The sequence below is a fragment of the Aedes albopictus genome, chromosome 2, assembly GCF_035046485.1.
Source record: "Aedes albopictus strain Foshan chromosome 2, AalbF5, whole genome shotgun sequence".
Taxonomy (NCBI): Eukaryota; Metazoa; Arthropoda; class Insecta; order Diptera; family Culicidae; genus Aedes; species Aedes albopictus.
Window position 1 is genome coordinate 337,037,414 of NC_085137.1, and position 18,570 is coordinate 337,055,983.

General features: G+C 42.1%; 1 protein-coding gene and 1 long non-coding RNA gene across 2 annotated transcripts; one reads left to right on the forward strand and one right to left on the reverse strand.

Annotated features, from left to right (window-relative positions):
- Window positions 1–399: 399 nt before the first annotated feature.
- On the reverse strand, window positions 400–1,652 carry LOC115267510 (uncharacterized). The gene is made up of 3 exons (XR_003897830.2): window positions 706–1,652; window positions 550–613; window positions 400–478 (listed from the first exon to the last, which is right to left on the reverse strand). It is a non-coding gene; the product is annotated as an uncharacterized LOC115267510 (long non-coding RNA).
- Window positions 1,653–3,729: 2,077 nt separating this feature from the next.
- Window positions 3,730–12,908, forward strand: LOC115258698 (putative nuclease HARBI1). Its single transcript, XM_029859038.2, has 5 exons — window positions 3,730–3,984; window positions 4,041–4,205; window positions 11,278–11,417; window positions 11,472–11,649; window positions 12,242–12,908. The coding sequence occupies exons 2-5, from the start codon at window positions 4,044–4,046 to the stop codon at window positions 12,902–12,904; spliced, it is 1,143 nt and encodes a 380-aa protein (XP_029714898.2). The 5' UTR covers window positions 3,730–3,984; window positions 4,041–4,043; the 3' UTR covers window positions 12,905–12,908.
- Window positions 12,909–18,570: the final 5,662 nt, after the last annotated feature.

The window sequence follows — 18,570 nt, forward strand, 5'->3', positions numbered from 1 at the left end:
CTCTTCACGACAAAAGTACACTTTAGCACCGATGTTTCTTCTAAACTGACCGGGGTAGAACAAGAGAGATGTTTCCTGGTCGAGCTGGGTTTTATACCCTCTTCCTTCCAGAATATTCTTCGGTGACGTCCGCTTACTGTCCCCAATCTGATGCCGATGAAAAACTTCTCCCAGCGAGGTGTTGTTTTCGTACGTTTTCCCGTTTATCCGTCTCTTCTTCCCTATGATGTCATTTCGACACCACAAGACTGAGGTGCTGAGGTGGTGGTTGTGAACAACCGGAAGTCAGAGCATTAAGCGGTGATCAGTGTAGGCGTTTGCACTATCACTAACCTCTTGGGTGTGCTGATCGACGACAAACTTACCTTCGGTAGTCACGTCAGAGAGCTATAGTGGCACTGTTGACTCACCATACAACAAAGAGCAGATTCCGTTTTTATAATCCGTTTATTCGAATCCAAGGTGGATTATAAAATTCCTGGGTAAATATAATATACGATTTAACTGAATTTTTCCATGTTTACATAAGTATACAAGACTTCTACTCACGTTTACTATTCGCTCGGAGTCAGACGGCAATTGATGCTCTGACGGTAAATGTTGCATGGGATACCTAAAGGTGTTTTATGGATTTTACAGATCAATCTTGTTCACAGCATGCCTAATTTAATTGTACATATAATTAAATCTGCAGTAGTTACTCACCAACTAATTATTCGTGTAATTAGGGATCAATTTAATCCGTAATCAATCGGGAGTGGCTCGTGTAGGTTAAGCTAATTTAGTAAGTAAGAACCAAGTAAGAAATTTGCATGTTCAATTCATAATAGTTCACTCTTACCGTACTAACGAATGATAGGTATTAAGGTTTTAACTTTGACTAACACTAGATTAAGAATTCACTAACATTTCATGTAGTTTTTAGAGAAACAAATTTTAGCAAAAATAGTGTGTTCGTTTAGGCCGCAATAGCAATAACATTTCATCAATTATGCCTTATCATCTTCCCGCATCTCCCTGACAGTTCGCTGTGTCTACCTACTATCGAAGGTAGTGCTGTTTATTCGTGTGGTAGTATATGGATAAGCGTTGCCAGTCCAGTGGAATTGCGCGCTGACAACACTCCCCCGGGTACGCCAACTTCCGGTTGGCTTACAAGGTTCCGCTATGAACGTCTAGGACTGCTAGCTTTGTTACCGGCCTTTCGTACACTTCGTTAGCGGTTTGAACCGTTGCGGACCGGATGCACCCATCACGTCCTGTGTTGGCCTGGATGATTCTCCCTTTCGGCCAGCAGTTTCTAGGAAGTCTTGGATCTACGACGACCACTATATCGCCGATGGAGATCGGCTTCGTGTGTGCGAACCATTTTGTCCGCCTGGATATTTCTGGAAGGTAGTCACTCACCCATCTCCTCCAGAATTGGTTGGCGAGAATCTGAGATGTTTGGTAGTTCCGTTGTAATGTAAGGGCATTGTCGTCTAGTGTTGACAGAGGCTTAGTCCCATTTGATGACCCAAGTATAAAATGATTCGGGGTCAGTGCTGGAGCCGAGTCACTGTCGATTGGAACATGTGTTAACGGTCTAGCGTTGATGACGTTCTCTATCTCCGTAAGTGTGTTCCTCAGCACTTCGTCCGTAAGCGTAGAGGCAGGACCAGGGTTGAAAAAATCTCATTCAATTGAATGAATTTCTGCTGAACTGAATGCTTTTGACATTCATTTTCAGCTCCGCTGTAAGATACTTGAAAGTGAACGCAGAAAAATTCAACTACATTGTGGAGGTAATGACTGCACCATCATCAACACACGCTCTGCGCTGATGGATGCTTCATTTCAACACCGGCCGCATGAATGCGAATCGCCCATAAACAAACGTGGTGAATTTTTGTCGTTTGAGTGCCGGTCACAGGAAAAATTCTGCTTTTGAACCATACCGTCTCCCCGGTGTGAGCGAAGAGAGAATTTTTATTCTCTTTTCAATTGCCTCCGTGAAGGACAGGGGCTTGAACGTCAGAAGCGTTGTGGTGAAAAGACAAAAACAAAAACTCACGTTCGTTGGAAGCTTCGGAATTTTTGCAACCGTGGGCAGGACCCATCGCCTTCAGGTTGGCCTTAACCGTTCGCACCAATCTTTCCCAGCAGCCGCCCATATGAGGCGCTGCAGGGGGGTTGAAGATCCATTCCGTCTCGGGGCTTACGAACTCCGTCATCGCCGAGTGGTTGATTGCTGCTATCCCGCATAATCACGAACTGTAAATTGAACGTTTTTCATACTGTAGATGACCATAAACAATTATTATTTAACCAATTCTCAGACTATTTGAGATAACAGTAAGATAACCATTCCATGTACAGATTTGCCAGTTTGACAAATGGTAAGCCGCCAAATTACAGTATGTGGAATAGGCGGTTAAGATAGGTTACCGTAAAAAATCGCTCGTTTTCTCGAACAAATTTTTCGCAATACAGTAAAGAAAACAGTCAATGTATTATCCAGTTTTTAAGACAACTCACTGCATGTCAAATGGTTAGAGAACAATTTAACAATAAATCTGCAGAAAAAACGCACACTATATGTGTTACTATTAATTTAAGGTTTTCCATGTTTTTTTAAGCAAATAATATATGGGTCTAGTGCATTTGAACCATTTAAAAATAAAAAGGCGGTTATGCGTTTACTAATGATTTATTTATTATACAGTACATATTTGCCATCATATTTATATTGTGGATGAACAAGACGATTTACCTTCATGCAAAGACATCCTCGCATCATATCCAGCGCATCCGGGTCATTCCGAGAGCAGTGATGACTGCTGAAGTTCTCCGACTCGCGACGCATCTTATCGTACGCCCGGCAGCACATACGGCGATTAAAGCTGTGAACATTCCTGGTTGGCAGCGGATTGCTAATGGAAAGAGACACAATTCCACCGGCATCAGGACGAATCCTTCGCTTCTCCTGGATTGTGCGAAACATTCTGCAGTTGCAATTTCGGGCAGGATGATATTGAATTCCTTTGAATTCAAGATCGTGAATTCTGTAAAACAATATTCATGTATGAGATAAAGCACCAAAAAAGCAAAATAGAATTATCATTCAAAACTTACCATTTTCTTTCTCCAGTTATTTCAAATTGCTTACCGCGAAGCGATCCGTTTCAGTTTTTCGTTTGTTTTCACTCAGGTGGATAACAGAATTTTTTTTTCGTTTTTTCTACAAAACTGCAAACTGCGGCGTTTGATTGGTACATACACCAATGTGTGCAACTATTTGGCAAACTGTTGAGTTTAAGTGGCATACAGTGTAATACCCATGTATGAGTGTGTTGCGCAAATATAATCACAAACCATTTGACAAATGGTCATTCCAGTTTGCCACCATGTTTCACAAGCTTCCATCGCTATATGTTTTGACAATTTCTACACAATATGACATATTGTTACAGCTTGGTATGGGTTACGTAGACCGTTCTTTATGATCGAATGCCGGAGTTTCATAGTTTTCAACAGAAAAGCACCTGTTCGTGATACAGTAACAGTGACAGATAAAAGAGACATACTGTTTGGACCTTAATGCAAACTGTATTTTTCTATGCGGGATGGCTTCGCTCAATTCTCGATTGGTACCGACAAAATTCGTCCCGCGATCGCTGTAGATCTTTCTCGGGGTGCCCCTACGCGAGATGAAATTTCGTAGACCCATTATGCATGAGTTATGTCGTTTTCGGTTTTTCCCAGAGCGAACCTAGTTTCGCCCTGGATCCGCCCTAACTGCTGTCAAAACGTTCGTTTATTCAATCGAGTCGGATCTGGATCCGCCCCAGATCCGACCCAAACAGAGCGAGGTTCGCTCTGCCGATTTCTTGCGATCCAACCTGGATCCACTCACACATATGCAAAATTGAACTGTCATCATCAGCTGTTTGTTTTGGATTCCAGTGTAAACACGAGAGCAGGAAAATCGTCAAATCATTGGAGGTAAGAGTGATTTTAATTAATATTTTTTCATTGTTTAACTATTACTATTTTTTCAGAAGATGGAAATAATAGATTGCCTGTCAAGCTCATCGGATGACTCGGAGGATTCGGACTCCGAAATGTTCTTCAACGTCTTTTTTCCATCGAGTTGCCCCCAGGAGAAGAAAGTGAGAGTGGCCAATTTCGTTGAGGATGTCATCGATAGGTACAACGATAAACAGGTAAAGACTTTTCATACTAAAGTGAACTAGATACCCACCAAAGCGGCCTCTTTCCGCAGTTGTGAAATTGTTAAATCATGCCGGTTGATTGTTATACTAAAGAGGTGCGCAAACATCGTCGCGTTTTGTCGTAATCCCACAGAATATTCATCATTGCGTATCGACTGGTGAATACATGATGAGTAATAATCTTGATTGAGAAAACTTGAGCTATTCCTGGATGAACAGTGAATAGTGTACTTGAAGGATCTTGTATATTGAATAGTGCCGATAGTGGAAACGCAATAATACATATTCCTAAGAGACGAGAGCTCGATGTTAATATCTTTCGTGAAGTAGTTGTAGACCGAGTTTCTGTTTTATCGTAATTTGGAAATGCATCGAGAAAAATCAGGCAAATGCACCTAGCAATAGGGTCTGGTACGATTTGGACAGGGGGCCTATTTTGGGCATTACCTGCTTTAACTGAGGTAATTTGAAATCAATAAACTTCTTTAATTTGTAAAACTGTAATACTTCTGGAATTCCTCCAGAAAGCCCTCCGGGTATTTCTATAGACAATCCTCCGGGTTAATCCTATAGGAAATCCTCCGGGTATTCCTCCAGGTATTTATCCAGAGATTCATCAAAGGATTCCTCCACAAGGGGAATGGCATTTCCTATGCCTACCGGAAAAATCCGCATTTATCCGTTGCTAACCGTTGTTAACCGCTTCTAACTGCTGCTCGGTTAGCGACGGTTAGGAACGGAAAAATGCGGATTTCCCGATTAGAAAAGGAAGTGTAAATCTCCCTGTTCCTCCATTAAATTTTTCATGAATTCCTCAAAGGAATCTCCAGGGATTCCTACAAGAATTCTTCCGGGGATGTCTTCATGGATTCCGCGGAAGATAACCCCAGAATTTCTCATGGGGATGTTCATAAACCACGTTGATCAAATTTTGGCAATTTCCCCCCTCGTAGACTTTGTCCATACAAATATTAGAAAATTTGAATGAAGCGTAGACTTTGGCAAAATCCCCCCACCCCTCCCGCCGAAAAGTTTACGTGGGTAATGAACGGTCCATATTGTGAATCTTCCTACCGGAATTCCTATATCGACAGGAACTCCTTTAGGGATTTTTCCAGGATTTTTTTCAGGGATTCCTCCAGGGATTATTTTAGGGATCCCTCCAGAGGTTCCTCAAGGAACTTCTTCATGGATTTTTCTGGGGATTACTGCAGTAATTTATCCAGGGGTTACTTCAGGGAATCCTTAGGGGATTTCTCCAGAGATTTTTTCAGCGATTCCTCCAGGGATTCTACCAAGGATTCCTCTAGAGTACTACCAGGAATTCCTTCAGGGGTTCCTTCAAGGATTCCTCCAGGGATTTCTAAGGGGTTATTTCATGCATTTCTCCAGAGATATAAAAGGATTACTCCAGATATTCCTCAAGAATTTCTCCAGGTACTTCTGCAGGGATTTCTCCAGGGATAACCAAGGGTTTTATAAACAAATTTCTCCTAGGATTTCTACATTGATTCCTTCATAGATTTATCCACTTATTCTTCCAGGGATTCGTACAGGAATTCCTCCGGTATTTCTCCATGAATTCTTCCGGGGACTCCTTCAGGAATGACGACATGGATTCTTTAGGAATGCCCTCAAATATTTCTCCAGGGACTCTTTCAGAGATTACTCCAGGGATTATTCTAGAAATTCTTCCAAAAAAATTTCCAAAGATTTTTTATTCTAGGAATTTTTTAAGGATTTCGCCAGGAATTCCTCTAGAAAATCCGTCAACAATTTGTTTTGGACTTTCTGCAGGTTTTCGTATTGGAATTGTTCTTAGAGAATACTCTAGAAGAGATTCCATCCAGGAATTCCATCAGGGATTCCTCGAAGAATCCCGTCAGAGATTCCTCAAGGAATTCCTTCAGGGATTCCTCCAGAAACTCATTCAGGCATTCCTCCAATAATTCTTTCAGGGATTATTTCAGGGATTTCTCCAGAGATTCCTCAACAGATTACTCCAGGGGTTCCTCTGGAGATTCCTCCAGGAATTTTTCCGGAGACTCTTTCAGGAATGTCGACATGGATTCTTCAGAAATGTCTTCAATTATTTCGCCAGGGAGTTCTTCAAGGATTGCTCCAGGTATTCCTTCAGGGATTTCACCAAAAATTCCTTTAGGGATTTCACCAGAAATTCCGTCACGAATTCCTCCAGCATTTTACCAGAAATTCCTTCAGGAATTTCACCAGAAATTCCTTCAGGGATTTCACCAGGAATCCCTTCAGAGATACAGGAATTTCTTCAGAGATTCCTCTAGGAATTCCTTCAGGGATTTCACTAGTAATCCTTTCAGGGATTTCACCAGAAATTCCTTCAGAGATTTCACTACAAATTCCTTCAGGGATTTCACCAGAAATTCCTTCAAAGATTTCACCAGTAATTCCTTCAGGAATTCCTCCAGCATTTCACCAGAAATTCCTTCAGGGATTCCTCCAGGCGTTCCTCCAGGAATTCCTTTAGGGATTTCTTCAGGAATTCATTTAGGGATTCCTGCAGGAATTCATTCAGAGATTCCTCAGGAATTCATTCAGGGATTCCTCCAGGGATTTCTTCAGAGATTTCTCCAGGAATTCCTTCAGGGATATCACCAGGAATTTCTTAAGAATTTCCTTCAGGAATTCCTTCAGTGATTATACCAGGAATTCCTTCAGAGATTCCTCCAGGAATTCATTCAGGGATTCCTACAGGATTTCATTCAGGCATTCCTCCAATAATTCCTTAAGGGATTTCTCCAGAGATTCCTCAACAAATTACTCCAGAGATTCCTCCAGGAATTTTTCCGGAGACTCCTTCAGGAATGTCGACATGGATTCTTCAGAAATGTCTTCAATTATTTCGCCAGGGATTGCTCCAGGAATTCCTTCAGGGATTCCTCCAGGAATTAATTTTGGGATTCCTCCAGGAATTCATTCAGAGATTTCTCAGGAATTAATTCAGGGATTCCTCCAGGAGTTCATTCATGAATTCCTTCAGATTCTAACAGGGATTCTTGCAGAAATTCATTCAGGGATTCCTACAGGAACTCATTCAGGCATTCCTACAATTATTCCTTCGGGGATTTGTCCAGAGATTCCTCAACACATTACTCCAGGGATTCGTCTGGAGATTCCTCCAGGATTTTTCCGGAGACTCCTTCAGGAATGTCGACATGGATTCTTCAGAAATATCTATCTTCAATTATTCCGCCAGAGAATTCTTCAGAGATTGCTCCAGGAATTCCTTCAGGGATTTCTCCAGGAATTTTTTAAGGGATATCACCAGGAATTTCTTCAGAGATTCCTCCAGGAATTCCTTCAGGGATTCCTCCAGGAATTCCTCCAGGGAATTCTCCAGGACTTCCTCCAGGGAATCCTCCAGGAATTCATTCAGAGATTCCTCCAGGAATTCCTTCAGATTAGGGATTCATTCAGGGATTCCTCCAGGAATTCATTCAGGGTTTCCTCCAGGAATTCATTCAGAGATTCCTCAGGAATTCATTCAGGGATTCCTCCAGGAGTTCATTCATGATTTCCTTCAAAGATTCCAACAGAAATTCCTTCAGGGATTCCTCCAGGAATTCATTTAAGGATTCCTCCAGGAATTCCTTCAAAAATTCCAACAGGAATTCCTTCAGGGATTTCACCAGAAATTTCTTCAGGAATTCCTCCAGCATTTCACCAGGGATTCCTCCAGGCGTTCCTCTAGGAATTTCTTTAGGGATTTCTCCACGAATTCATTCAGGGATTCCACCAGGAATTCCTTTAAGGATTCCTCCAGCAACTCATTCAGGCATTCCTCAGGAATTCATTCAGGGATTCCTCCAGGGATTCCTCCTGGAATTCCTTCAGAGATTTCTCCAGGAATTCCTTTAGGGATATCACCAGGAATTTCTTAAAAGATTCCTCCAGGAATTCCTTTAGGGATTTTACCAGAAATTCCTTCAGGGATTTTACCAGGAAATCCTTAAGGGATTTTACCAAAAATTCCTTCAGGGATTTCGCCAGAATTTTTTTGAGGGATTTCACAAAAAATTTCTTCAGGGATTTCACCAGAAATTCCTTCAGAGTTTTCAGCAGAAATTCCTTCAGAGATTTCACCAGAAACTCCTTCAGGGATTTCACCGGAAACTCCTTCAGGGATTTCACCAGAAATTCCTTCACGGATTTCACTAGAAATTCCTTCAGGAATTCCTCTAGGAATTCCTCCAGCATTTCAGCGGAAATCCCTTTAGGAATTCTTCCAGGAATTCCTTCAGGGATTCCTCCAGGAATTCATTCAGAGATTCCTCAGGAATTCATTCAGGGATTCTTCCAGGAGTTCATTCATGAATCCCTTCAAAGATTCTAACAGGAATTCCTTCAGGGATTCCTCCAGGAATTTCTTCTGGGATTCCTCCAGGAATTCATTTGAGGATTCTTCCAGGAATTCCTTCAGCAGTTAATTCATGAATTTCTTGAAAAATTCCAACAGGAATTCCTTCAGGGATTCATCCAAGAATTCATTCAGGGATTCCTACAGGAACTTATTCAGGCATTCCTCCAATATTTCCTTCAGGGATTTCTCCAGAGATTCCTCAACCAATTACTCCAGGGATTCCTCTGGAGATTCCTCCAGGAATTTTTCCGGAGACTCCTTCAGGAATGTCGACATGGATTCTTCAGAAATGTCTTCAATTATTTCGCCAGGGTTTGCTCCAGGATTTGCTTCGGGGATTCCTCCAGGAATTTATTCAGGGATTCCTCCAGGAATTCATTCAAAGATTCCTCAGAAATTCATTCAGGGATTCCTCCAGGAGTTCATTTGAGAATTCCTCCAGGAATTCCTTCAGGAGTTCATTCATGAATTTCTTCAAAAATTCCAACAGGAATTCCATCAGGGATTCCTCCAAGAATTCATCCAGGGATTCTCACAGGAACTCATTCAAGCATTCCTCCAAGAATTCCTTCAGGGATTATTGCAGGGATTTCTCCAGAGATTCCTCAACACATTACTCCAGAGATTCGTCTGCAGATTCCTCCAGGATTTTTTCCGGAGACTCCTTCAGGAATGTCGACATGGATTCTTCAGAAATATCTTCAATTATTTCACCAGGGACTTCTCTAAGAATTCTTTTAGGGATATCACCAGGATGTTCTTCAAAGATTCCTCCAGGAATTCCTTCAGGGAATCCTTCAGGAATTAATCCAGGGATTCCTCCAGGAATTCCTCCAGGGAATCGTCCAGGAATTCCTTCAGGTATCCCTTCTTTCGAAGGTTCCTCCAGGGATTCTTCTAGAAATTGTTTCAGAAATTCCTTCAGGGGTTCTTCCATGGATACCTCCTGGGATTCCTTCAAGAATTCTTAAGGATTATTTAATGAATTCCTCTACAGATTCCTTAAAAAAGATTACTCTTGGTATTTCTCAAAGGTTTCTTCCAGGGATCCCTACAGAGATTTATCCAGGGTTTCCTCTGATTACTCCAGAAATTTCCTGAAGAAATAATCCCTGGCGGAATCCCTGTAATAATTTCGTATTCTTTAAGCAATCTGTGAATGAATCCCTGATAGAATTCCGAGAGAAATTTCTAAAAAAAGGTTTCTGGAGGATTCTCCGAAATGTTTTCTGCACGAATACCTGCAAGAAGTTCTAGAGGAACTCTTGGAGGAAATTCTGGTCGAATCCTTGGAGGAATCCCTTGGAGAAATATTTGAAGACATTCCTGATAGAATTCATGTCGACATTCCTGAAGGTTGGACATGAATTCCCAGGAGAATTCCTGAATAAAAATCCTGTAGGAATCCCTGAAGGAATAAGGGGCGGAATTTCTGAAGGAATAAGTAGTGGAGTTCCTGAAGGAATTCCAGGAGGAATCCCTTATGGAATTCCTGAAGCAATCCCTGGAGTAATCCCCGGACGAATATTTGAAGACATTCCTGAAGAATCCGTGTTGGCATTCCTGAAGGAGTCCCCGGAAGAATTCTTGTTGGAATCCCTACAATTCCTTGTAGGAATAAGTTGAGGAATCCATGAAGGAATTAATGGTGTAATCCTAGAAGAAATTCCTGGAGAAATTCCTGTAGGAATCCTTTGAGGAATATCTGGAGGAATATATGAAACAATTCGCCCTGAAAGCAGTTACGCCCTTTTGAAATGTAGGTGCCCAATTCCTAAGAAACACCTGGAGAAATGCTTGAAGGAATTCCTCGAAGAATTTCTGAAGAAACCATTTATGGCAATCCCTGGAGGAACCCCTGCAGAAGTCCTTGCAGAAGCCCCCTAAGGAATGCCTTAATTTTCACCTGGATTAATTACTGCAGTAATCCCCGCAAAAATCCCTTAAATAATTCCTGGAGGCATCCCTAACGGAATTTCTGGAAAAATCCCTGTAGGAATTCCTGGAGGAATTCCTGATCAAATTACTGCAGTAATCCCTGGAGGAATCTGCATTATTTTCCAAGTTCATCCCTGAAGGGCTTTCCGAAAAAATCCTTCAAGAAATTCCCAAATAAATCCTTGTTTTTTTTCAAAACTTTCTTCCGATTTTTTTTTTGTATCATAACTTTTCATCATTTAAAATCGATTTAACCCTTTCCTTCCCAAGACTTTGAACGGCTATTTCTCTGCCACGAAATCGTTTCCGAAAAAAGTGCTTGAACAAAAGTTATTGCAAATTAATATTTTTTTTCGAAATCAACAAAAAAAATAGTTGTAAATCAATAGCTCCTTGATTATTTATCACTAGTTCCTCTTTTGAAACAAGTAGTATGCAGTTGGATTTACCCAATGATATTACAATAATTTTCTAAAATCTATTACATAATATAACCAACGAACTTGATTTCCTTTTTTGATTGATTTCGATTATTTTTGTTGACGATTTGGCCCGCAATATCGAAATCGCATTGTAGTAAAGGTTACAATAATGCTGATGGAATGCTTTTCTAAATGCTTACTGGTTTCTTGGGTAATAAATAATATGAATATCTAATTAAAATCTATTACATAATGCACATTATTCATTTTTTTTTTCAACTATTTGATTATTATATTTCAATTGCAGTTTCGTGACCAGTTTAGAATGAACAGGAGCACCGCAGATTATCTGATCAACAAGTACGAATCATCATCTTTTGGCTGCATTAATGATGGAAGAGGAAGGAAAGGAATTCCTCCGAAAACGCAAATATTAGCTTTTCTGTGGTATGTTCTGGATTGTATACAAATATTCATTTTATTTTAATATTTTTTTTTTAGGTTCAGCGCAAATAAAGATTCATACAGGGAAGTGTGCAATTTATTCAACATGGCTGAATCAACATTTTTCAGTCATTTGAATGATGTGTTGGACTTCTTTTACGATATCTCCAAACAGTATATACATTTTCCGGATACTGACGAAGGCAAAGAACGTTTGGCAGCAGGATTTGAAAAGGTATGCAATGAAACATATGAATGTAGTATATGAATCCAATAAATTATCCTTCTCCAAATTAGTGAGCGCATATCAGGCCAAACATGTCTAAAGGTCCTATCTGCAGAAAAGAGGCTTTCTTTGGTTTTCCTCTCTTTCGTTAATATCTCAGCTGTTTATTTATATTATGATTGTCTCCTTGCATTGAACGATGGTCAAAACAATCGTCTTTTGATTTGTACTGCAAAAATAGTTGAAAAGTGTACCATTACATTGCCATAATTGAAAGAGAAAGTGAACAAAGAGAGCCTCTCAAATACAGATAGGACCTATTGAAATGTTTGGCCTGATATAAATCCACATTGTAATCAAGATGTTGACTGAAAATTAAATGACCTGGACTATTTTTTATCCAAAAATAATTATGTTAGCTAATGAAAATAACTTTCGACAAGGCAGCCATTAAACGTTCCGTAAAAAAGTACTTAGTTTACCTAAAAATGTTTAGTAAGGAGGGGATAAACAAATTGCAGAGATTACTGTTGCTTTTTAATTTTTCAACTAATTTCAATTAACGATGGTTCATTAGAGTGATATTTTTCTATCTTTCCAGATTTCCAAATTATCGAATGTCATTGGTTGCATTGATGGATCTTACGTATCAATTCGAAAACCTGCAAATAAGATTCGGTCAACTTATATCAATAGACATGATATGGTATCCATAACTCTTCAAGGCGTGTGTGATGCAGAGAAAAAGTTTCTGGATGTTTGTGTAGGATCACCCAGCAAAATACACGATTCGAGAATTTTTTCCCTATCACCACTTAGCGACGATTTACCACAAATATGCAACGGAAGATTCCACCTGCTAGGTGATGCCGCATATCCTCTTCGCGAATATTTGTTGACACCGTACAGGGATGATGGACGACTGACTCGAAAAAAGCGAAAGTACAACTTGAACCACGCTCAGACTCGAGTTAAAATAGAAAATGCCTTCAGTTTACTGAAAACTCGATTTCGACAATTGATGCGGCTGGACTTTTTCACTGTGGAGAGAATGTGCAAGTTCGTCATGGCATGTTGCGTATTGCACAACATTTGCATAAGCATGAATGACTACTTTGAGATTGACGACGATATTACACAGCAGGAAAGCAGTGTGAATCAATCCAGGAATCCTGTGCAACCTAACGACCCAGATGTACGAAGTTCAGCTCTCCGAAGACTTGGAGAAATAAAGAGAGACAACATTGCAGATAGTCTTCAATGATGTTACAGATACTGGAAACATGATTGTATTTTGCTCAATATTATGTTGACGCACAAAAGAATAAAAAGTATACGCCTATGAAAGAAATCAGATCATATTGAGAAAATAGGCACTCATCGTTAAAAGAATTAAACTGTTCACTGTGTTTTTCTGGCGTTCTTTCATGTCCTTTAGAATGTAGCAGATTTGTTAAGTGATTTTTGAAAACTTACCAAAACTTGTATTTTTTTGAAAGAGAAACTAATCCAATTTGAGCCGATAAAAGTCAAGCAACTTTCCGTCTTTTTATTTAATTCTAAATAGCAGCGAATTTAGTTTTCGAAAAATTATTTTAGTATTCCCAAGTAACATTGGGCAAGTAACAAGGGCAAGCAAAGTAAATTCGAGAAGGTTATATACACCTTCATTAACCCAAAAAAAAAATCATCCACATGACGGTTCTCAAAATCTCTTAAAATTAAATTGGTTATTCAACTGTTATTTGTGATTCTTATTAGGAAAGTTTATTTACAACGAATTACTGCAACAATTTAAAAATGAATGATTCAGTTCTCGCTATTTATATTTCCTGAAAACGATTATTTAGGCTCACAATAACCTTTGTAGAACATACCTAAGAAGAATTCGATTTGTGAGACTTGTGAAATATCTTCAAAAACGAGAACGAGAAAAGCTGTGTTTTTTGCAAAATAACAAATGTATTTATTTGATAGAACATTTTACATCATAACTCAACGGGAAGCCATGTTATTCGCCATCGTTTCGAGAATATTCGCAATTTTCTCAAGCTTTTCCATTTTCTCCACATGTCTCTTTTGTCGATTCTCTTCGCGAATCTGGCGATTCTCGCACTCCAGAAGGTAGGCATCCAAAAAGCCCGCCTGAATGCTCTTTGCACTCCGGCGTCTCTCCAACTGCAGAGGCGAGGATACATGATCGGGATCATCAACGTTTTCCGTTGTCGACGGCGGGTTTTCCGAAGATGGTTGGCCGGTGGAAGTTGAAGGTTGGGGCTCCTGATCTTCGTGCTCTCGAATTAGAAGTCTACGCTTCCTCGGAACAGTGTCGACAGGCGAAATGGTGGTTGGAGCTTTTCTTTTGATTTGGGTTGGTGTCATAAGGATTTCCGGTTCGATGGAGTCGTCCATGGCGGCGATTTGTGCCATTTCCGAATCAAATGGCGTCCGCATCAGTGTACACCCAGAAGTTTTGTTGTTCTTCTTAGCGATCTTTGTTCGCTTAAGAACATTTTTGAATCTGTTTTCCACCTGCGCCGGGGAAAACTCAGCTCCCAGTTCTTGCAGCATTTCGTCGCTGATTTTCGACCAGAGCTGCTTTTTGTTTTTCAATGGCTGTAATGGACCAATTTTGTCCATGTACTTCCGGTACGTAGCAAGCATAAAATTCGTTTGTTGATCGGTCCAGGTTACGACCGTCCTCGGTGAAGCAGAGGGCGGAGGAGCATCGACTTCATCGTTCCGGCAATTATTCGGAACGGCATTCAAAGAATCTTCCGAAACCTGGAGCCCAAAATAATCTGCCACTTGCATAAAATGCACTTTGATGATGGAGTCATCTGAAATAATTTAAAGGCCAATGAATTTAGGTTTAAAATCTCTATAATAAAAATAAATAAAAATCTGAAATAATAAAAACGATGAAAATTCATACAAAATCAACAGCGGATGTTAAAGTTTCCAATCAGCAAGAATTGCATGTACAGCAAAATCGGTTTGAAATAAAATCGCTTACCTTCAATGCATTTCAGCGACACGATTCCACCCTCATGAATCACTTTTCCGGTTTCATCCAGCACGAGCTGGTAGTTTTGCAAGTCAATCTCTGCCATTATCCTTTTTTTTCAATTTTACCACGAAAAACGTCGATTACAACAAATTGAAACGGAGTTTTCTCACGATAAAATGAAGCTGTTTGTAAACAGAAAAATCTCATTTGTTTTGACAGCTGGCATGCTTGCACTCACACTATCACACTGACTCGACCCCGGATCGGTTTTCGTTCGTTTATTCAGAGTCAGGGTCAGCTCTGACCCAGGTTCAAAACCGAAAACGACATTAGTGTTGAGGGAATGGACCAACTCAATATGGATAGCACGGATGGTCAAGCACGTTATCAGCATTCCCCAGCGCTTCTCCGTCCGCCTTCCGATGACTACATCCATGGGACCAAAGTAGTCTATCCCTACATATGTAAAGGGACGCGTAAATGCTGCAAGTCTCGCTGCTGGAAGGTCCGCCATGATAGGAGGTTGGGGAACCGCATTCTCGTTCTTGCAACGCTGACAACTTTTGCGGGTCTTGTTGAAGGCAACTCGAATGCGGGGAATGTGGAACTTTTGCCTTAGTTCATTGACCACGGTTTCGTGATTACAATGATGGTATCTCTGGTGATAGTGCATAATCACGAGCATGGTGATGTGGTGATCACGGGGCAGAATAATCGGTTGTTTGGTGTCATCACCGACAAACTGGCAGCCGCCAATGCGGCTCCGCATCCTCAGAACTCCCTGTTCATCCAAACATGGAGTAAGGCGGTAGAGTGAACTGGATTTTGGAAGAGATTTCACAGATGCAGTTGAGCGTGCTTGCTGCAAGATAGTTATTTCGTCGGGAAAACCTTCTTGTTGTGCGAGACGAAACAGAAAGTCCTCAGATTTTCTAAGCTCCATCATCGTCAGCGGTCCGAGGTAGCTCTGCCGCCGTTTCGCTTTCAGTTGCAAGTTGGAAATATAACGGAGCACAAACGCCATCACGTTCCGTAGCCGTTTCCAGTTGGAGAAGTCCCCTACGGGAATGAATGAATCGCACGGTCCCGTTCGATGAACCATTAAGTGTGGACGGAGCTCTGTAGTTACCGGCGATCGTAGACAAGGAGTTTCCGGCCATTTTGTTTCTGGAAACCATAGGAAATCTGGACCGGTGAACCATCTGCTTTCTGACGTAAGATCCGGTGTTCCATCCCACTTCGTTCCATCGTCGGCAGCGTTAAGCCTTGTTGGAACCCATCGCCATTCTTCGGGTTCAGAAGTTTCCAAGATCTCACTGACTCGAAAAGCTACAAATTGCGAGTAGCGACGATGATCTGAGTTGATCCAGTGAAGCACGTCTCGAGAATCTGTCCAGTACACCCGTCGAGTTATCCGAAGTGACAGCGAAGTGATAATGGTCTGTGCGAGTCTGGCACCAAGAACGGCACATTGAAGTTCCAGTCGCGGTATCGAAAGAAACTTTAACGGAGCCACCCGGGCTTTTGAGGCGACTATGGAGCACTTCGTTGATCCGTTGTAGTCGAATCGTAGAAAAGCTACAGCGGCGAAGCCGTTTTCGCTGGCATCGACGAACGTGTGGAGTTGTACATCGGTACAGCTGTTTAGTGCCAACGATGAGTTGTAGCAGCGCGGAATACGCACGTCTTCGACTTGGGGTAGGATTTGTGTCCACAGCTGCCATTTTCTGTACAATTCTCCTGCGACTTCTTCATCCCACTGGACCTTGGATCTCCAAACTTCCTGAAGCAGTATTTTGAGGAATATCAGGAAGTGAGCGATGAGCCCCAAAGGATCAAAAATCGTCATCAGAACACGGAGCATTTCCCGTTTGGTGGGTGGTCGTTGGCCCGCCAGAAGAAGTGGATCGTAGCGATTCCAACCGACTTTGAACAAAAACTCATCCGTCGTGGTACTCCACCACATACCGAGCACTTTCTCGGCCGCTATTTCGGAACATAGGTCCATGTCCTTTTCCGTCGTATCGCCTTCGTGGAGTGCCGTAAGAACAGTTCTGGAGTTGCATATCCAGTTGCGGATTTCGAAGCCGCCTTGAGAATGAACAAATTTGACCTCCTCTGCTAGACGAATAGCTTCGTTCTCCTCGTCAACGCTGGTCAACATGTCGTCCACATAATGGCGTTTCGTTATTGTCTCTACGGCGACAGGGTGGCTTTCCCGGAAACGCTCCGCATTTAAGTTTTTTATGTATTGGGCACAGCAAGGAGAACAACTGGCACCAAAACTCATAACTTGTAGTACGTATACAGCGATTCCACCGTTCTCGTCTGTCCAGAAGAATCTGTGACAATGCCGGTCCTCGGTTCGCATCAAAATCTGATGGAACATTTCACGTAGGTCTCCTGACAATCCGATCCGGCCTTGGCGAAATTGGAGAAGTATGGCCAATAGCGAACAGAGAAGATCAGGTCCCTTTAGTAAGGCAGAATTCAGTGAAACGCCAAATGTTTTAGCTGCTGCATCCCATACCAGCCTAACTTTTCCCGGCTTGTCACTGGGAATATGGGAAGGTACCAGATGCGCGGGTGTGACTGATCAAGTTCCTCCTGTGTCAGCTTTCTGGCGTACCCTTTGGCAACATATTCGGAAATTTTCCCATTAAGAGTCTCTGCCAAGTCCGTGTTTCGTTCCATTCGCTTTTGAAGTTGCTGATGCCGACGCAAGGCCATGGCTTGATTGTCCGGCAGCCGAATGTTGTCGTGCCTCCAGAGTAGTCCTACTTCGTAGCGATTATCGAGGAATCTGGTCGTTGATTCAAGCAGATGTTTGGCTCGTTGGTCTTCGGAGGAGAGAATGAGATTTCCGATGGGCTTCGCAACACCAAGGCTATCGAGGGCAAAGTATGCTTTCATGGCGTGATGTAGCTGTTCGTCAGAATCCTGATCTTCGGTGCATACGTGAACCATACACTGTGCTGACTCTTCGGCGCTGCGACTCAGCTTACCACAGACCGTCCAGCCAATGCGAGTCTTGACGGCAATGGGGTCCTCGAACTTTCCTTCTTTGCATTTAAGTACAACTCCGACGGAAACGTGCTTCATTCCGATCAGAATACGTGGTCGTGCTTCACGATATGATTGAAGCGGCAGCCCTCGTAGATGAGGATACAGTTGCTTCAACTCGGCGGCGTCTAACGTTTGTAGTGGTAGCAGCAGCTCCTTGACGGTCCTGACGGACGAGAGGGGAAATCTCCTGTCCTGATTGTGAACACCAGCGATTTGCAGATTCACGATTCGAGAGCTTCTTTCGTTTCGCTCCGCGCCACCGGTCCATCGTAGACATAGTGGTAGCGTGTCTCCTTCAAGTTGTAGCTCTTCCGCCAACTCCTCATCTAAGAGTGTTAGTTCCGATCCTTCATCGAAAAACGCGTACGTTTCAACGGACTGGGTTTTCCCGTAGAGTATTACCGGCAGGTAACGGAAAAGAACGGAGCTGGAACTTGTACGATGGACGTTACAGTCATGAGCCTGGGTGTCGGTCCTAGCTTCAGAAGACAGTGTTGCCGGCGACTGCGAAACAATGGTTGTTCCTGTTGCCGTAACCCTTTTCTCATTATGAAGCAATTGATGATGCTTCAAGTCACACCCATCCTTTCCGCATGGTTTCGCTTTACAGACACCTTTGTGACTGCGGAGACATCTGCGACAAAGTCCACTTTCCCTAACTGCTGCCCATCTTGCGTCCCTGGAGAGCTCTAGAAAGCGCTTGCATTTTTCAACTGTCTTGCACCCACCTTTGCATATAGGGCAGTTTTCATGCACCCGGCCTGCCATGGCGACGAATTTCGTTGGTGTCGACGGATGGTTGACCCCCGATGATTCGGAATGCGCATTCAAGAAAGCATTTTCTTTCTTGCCTC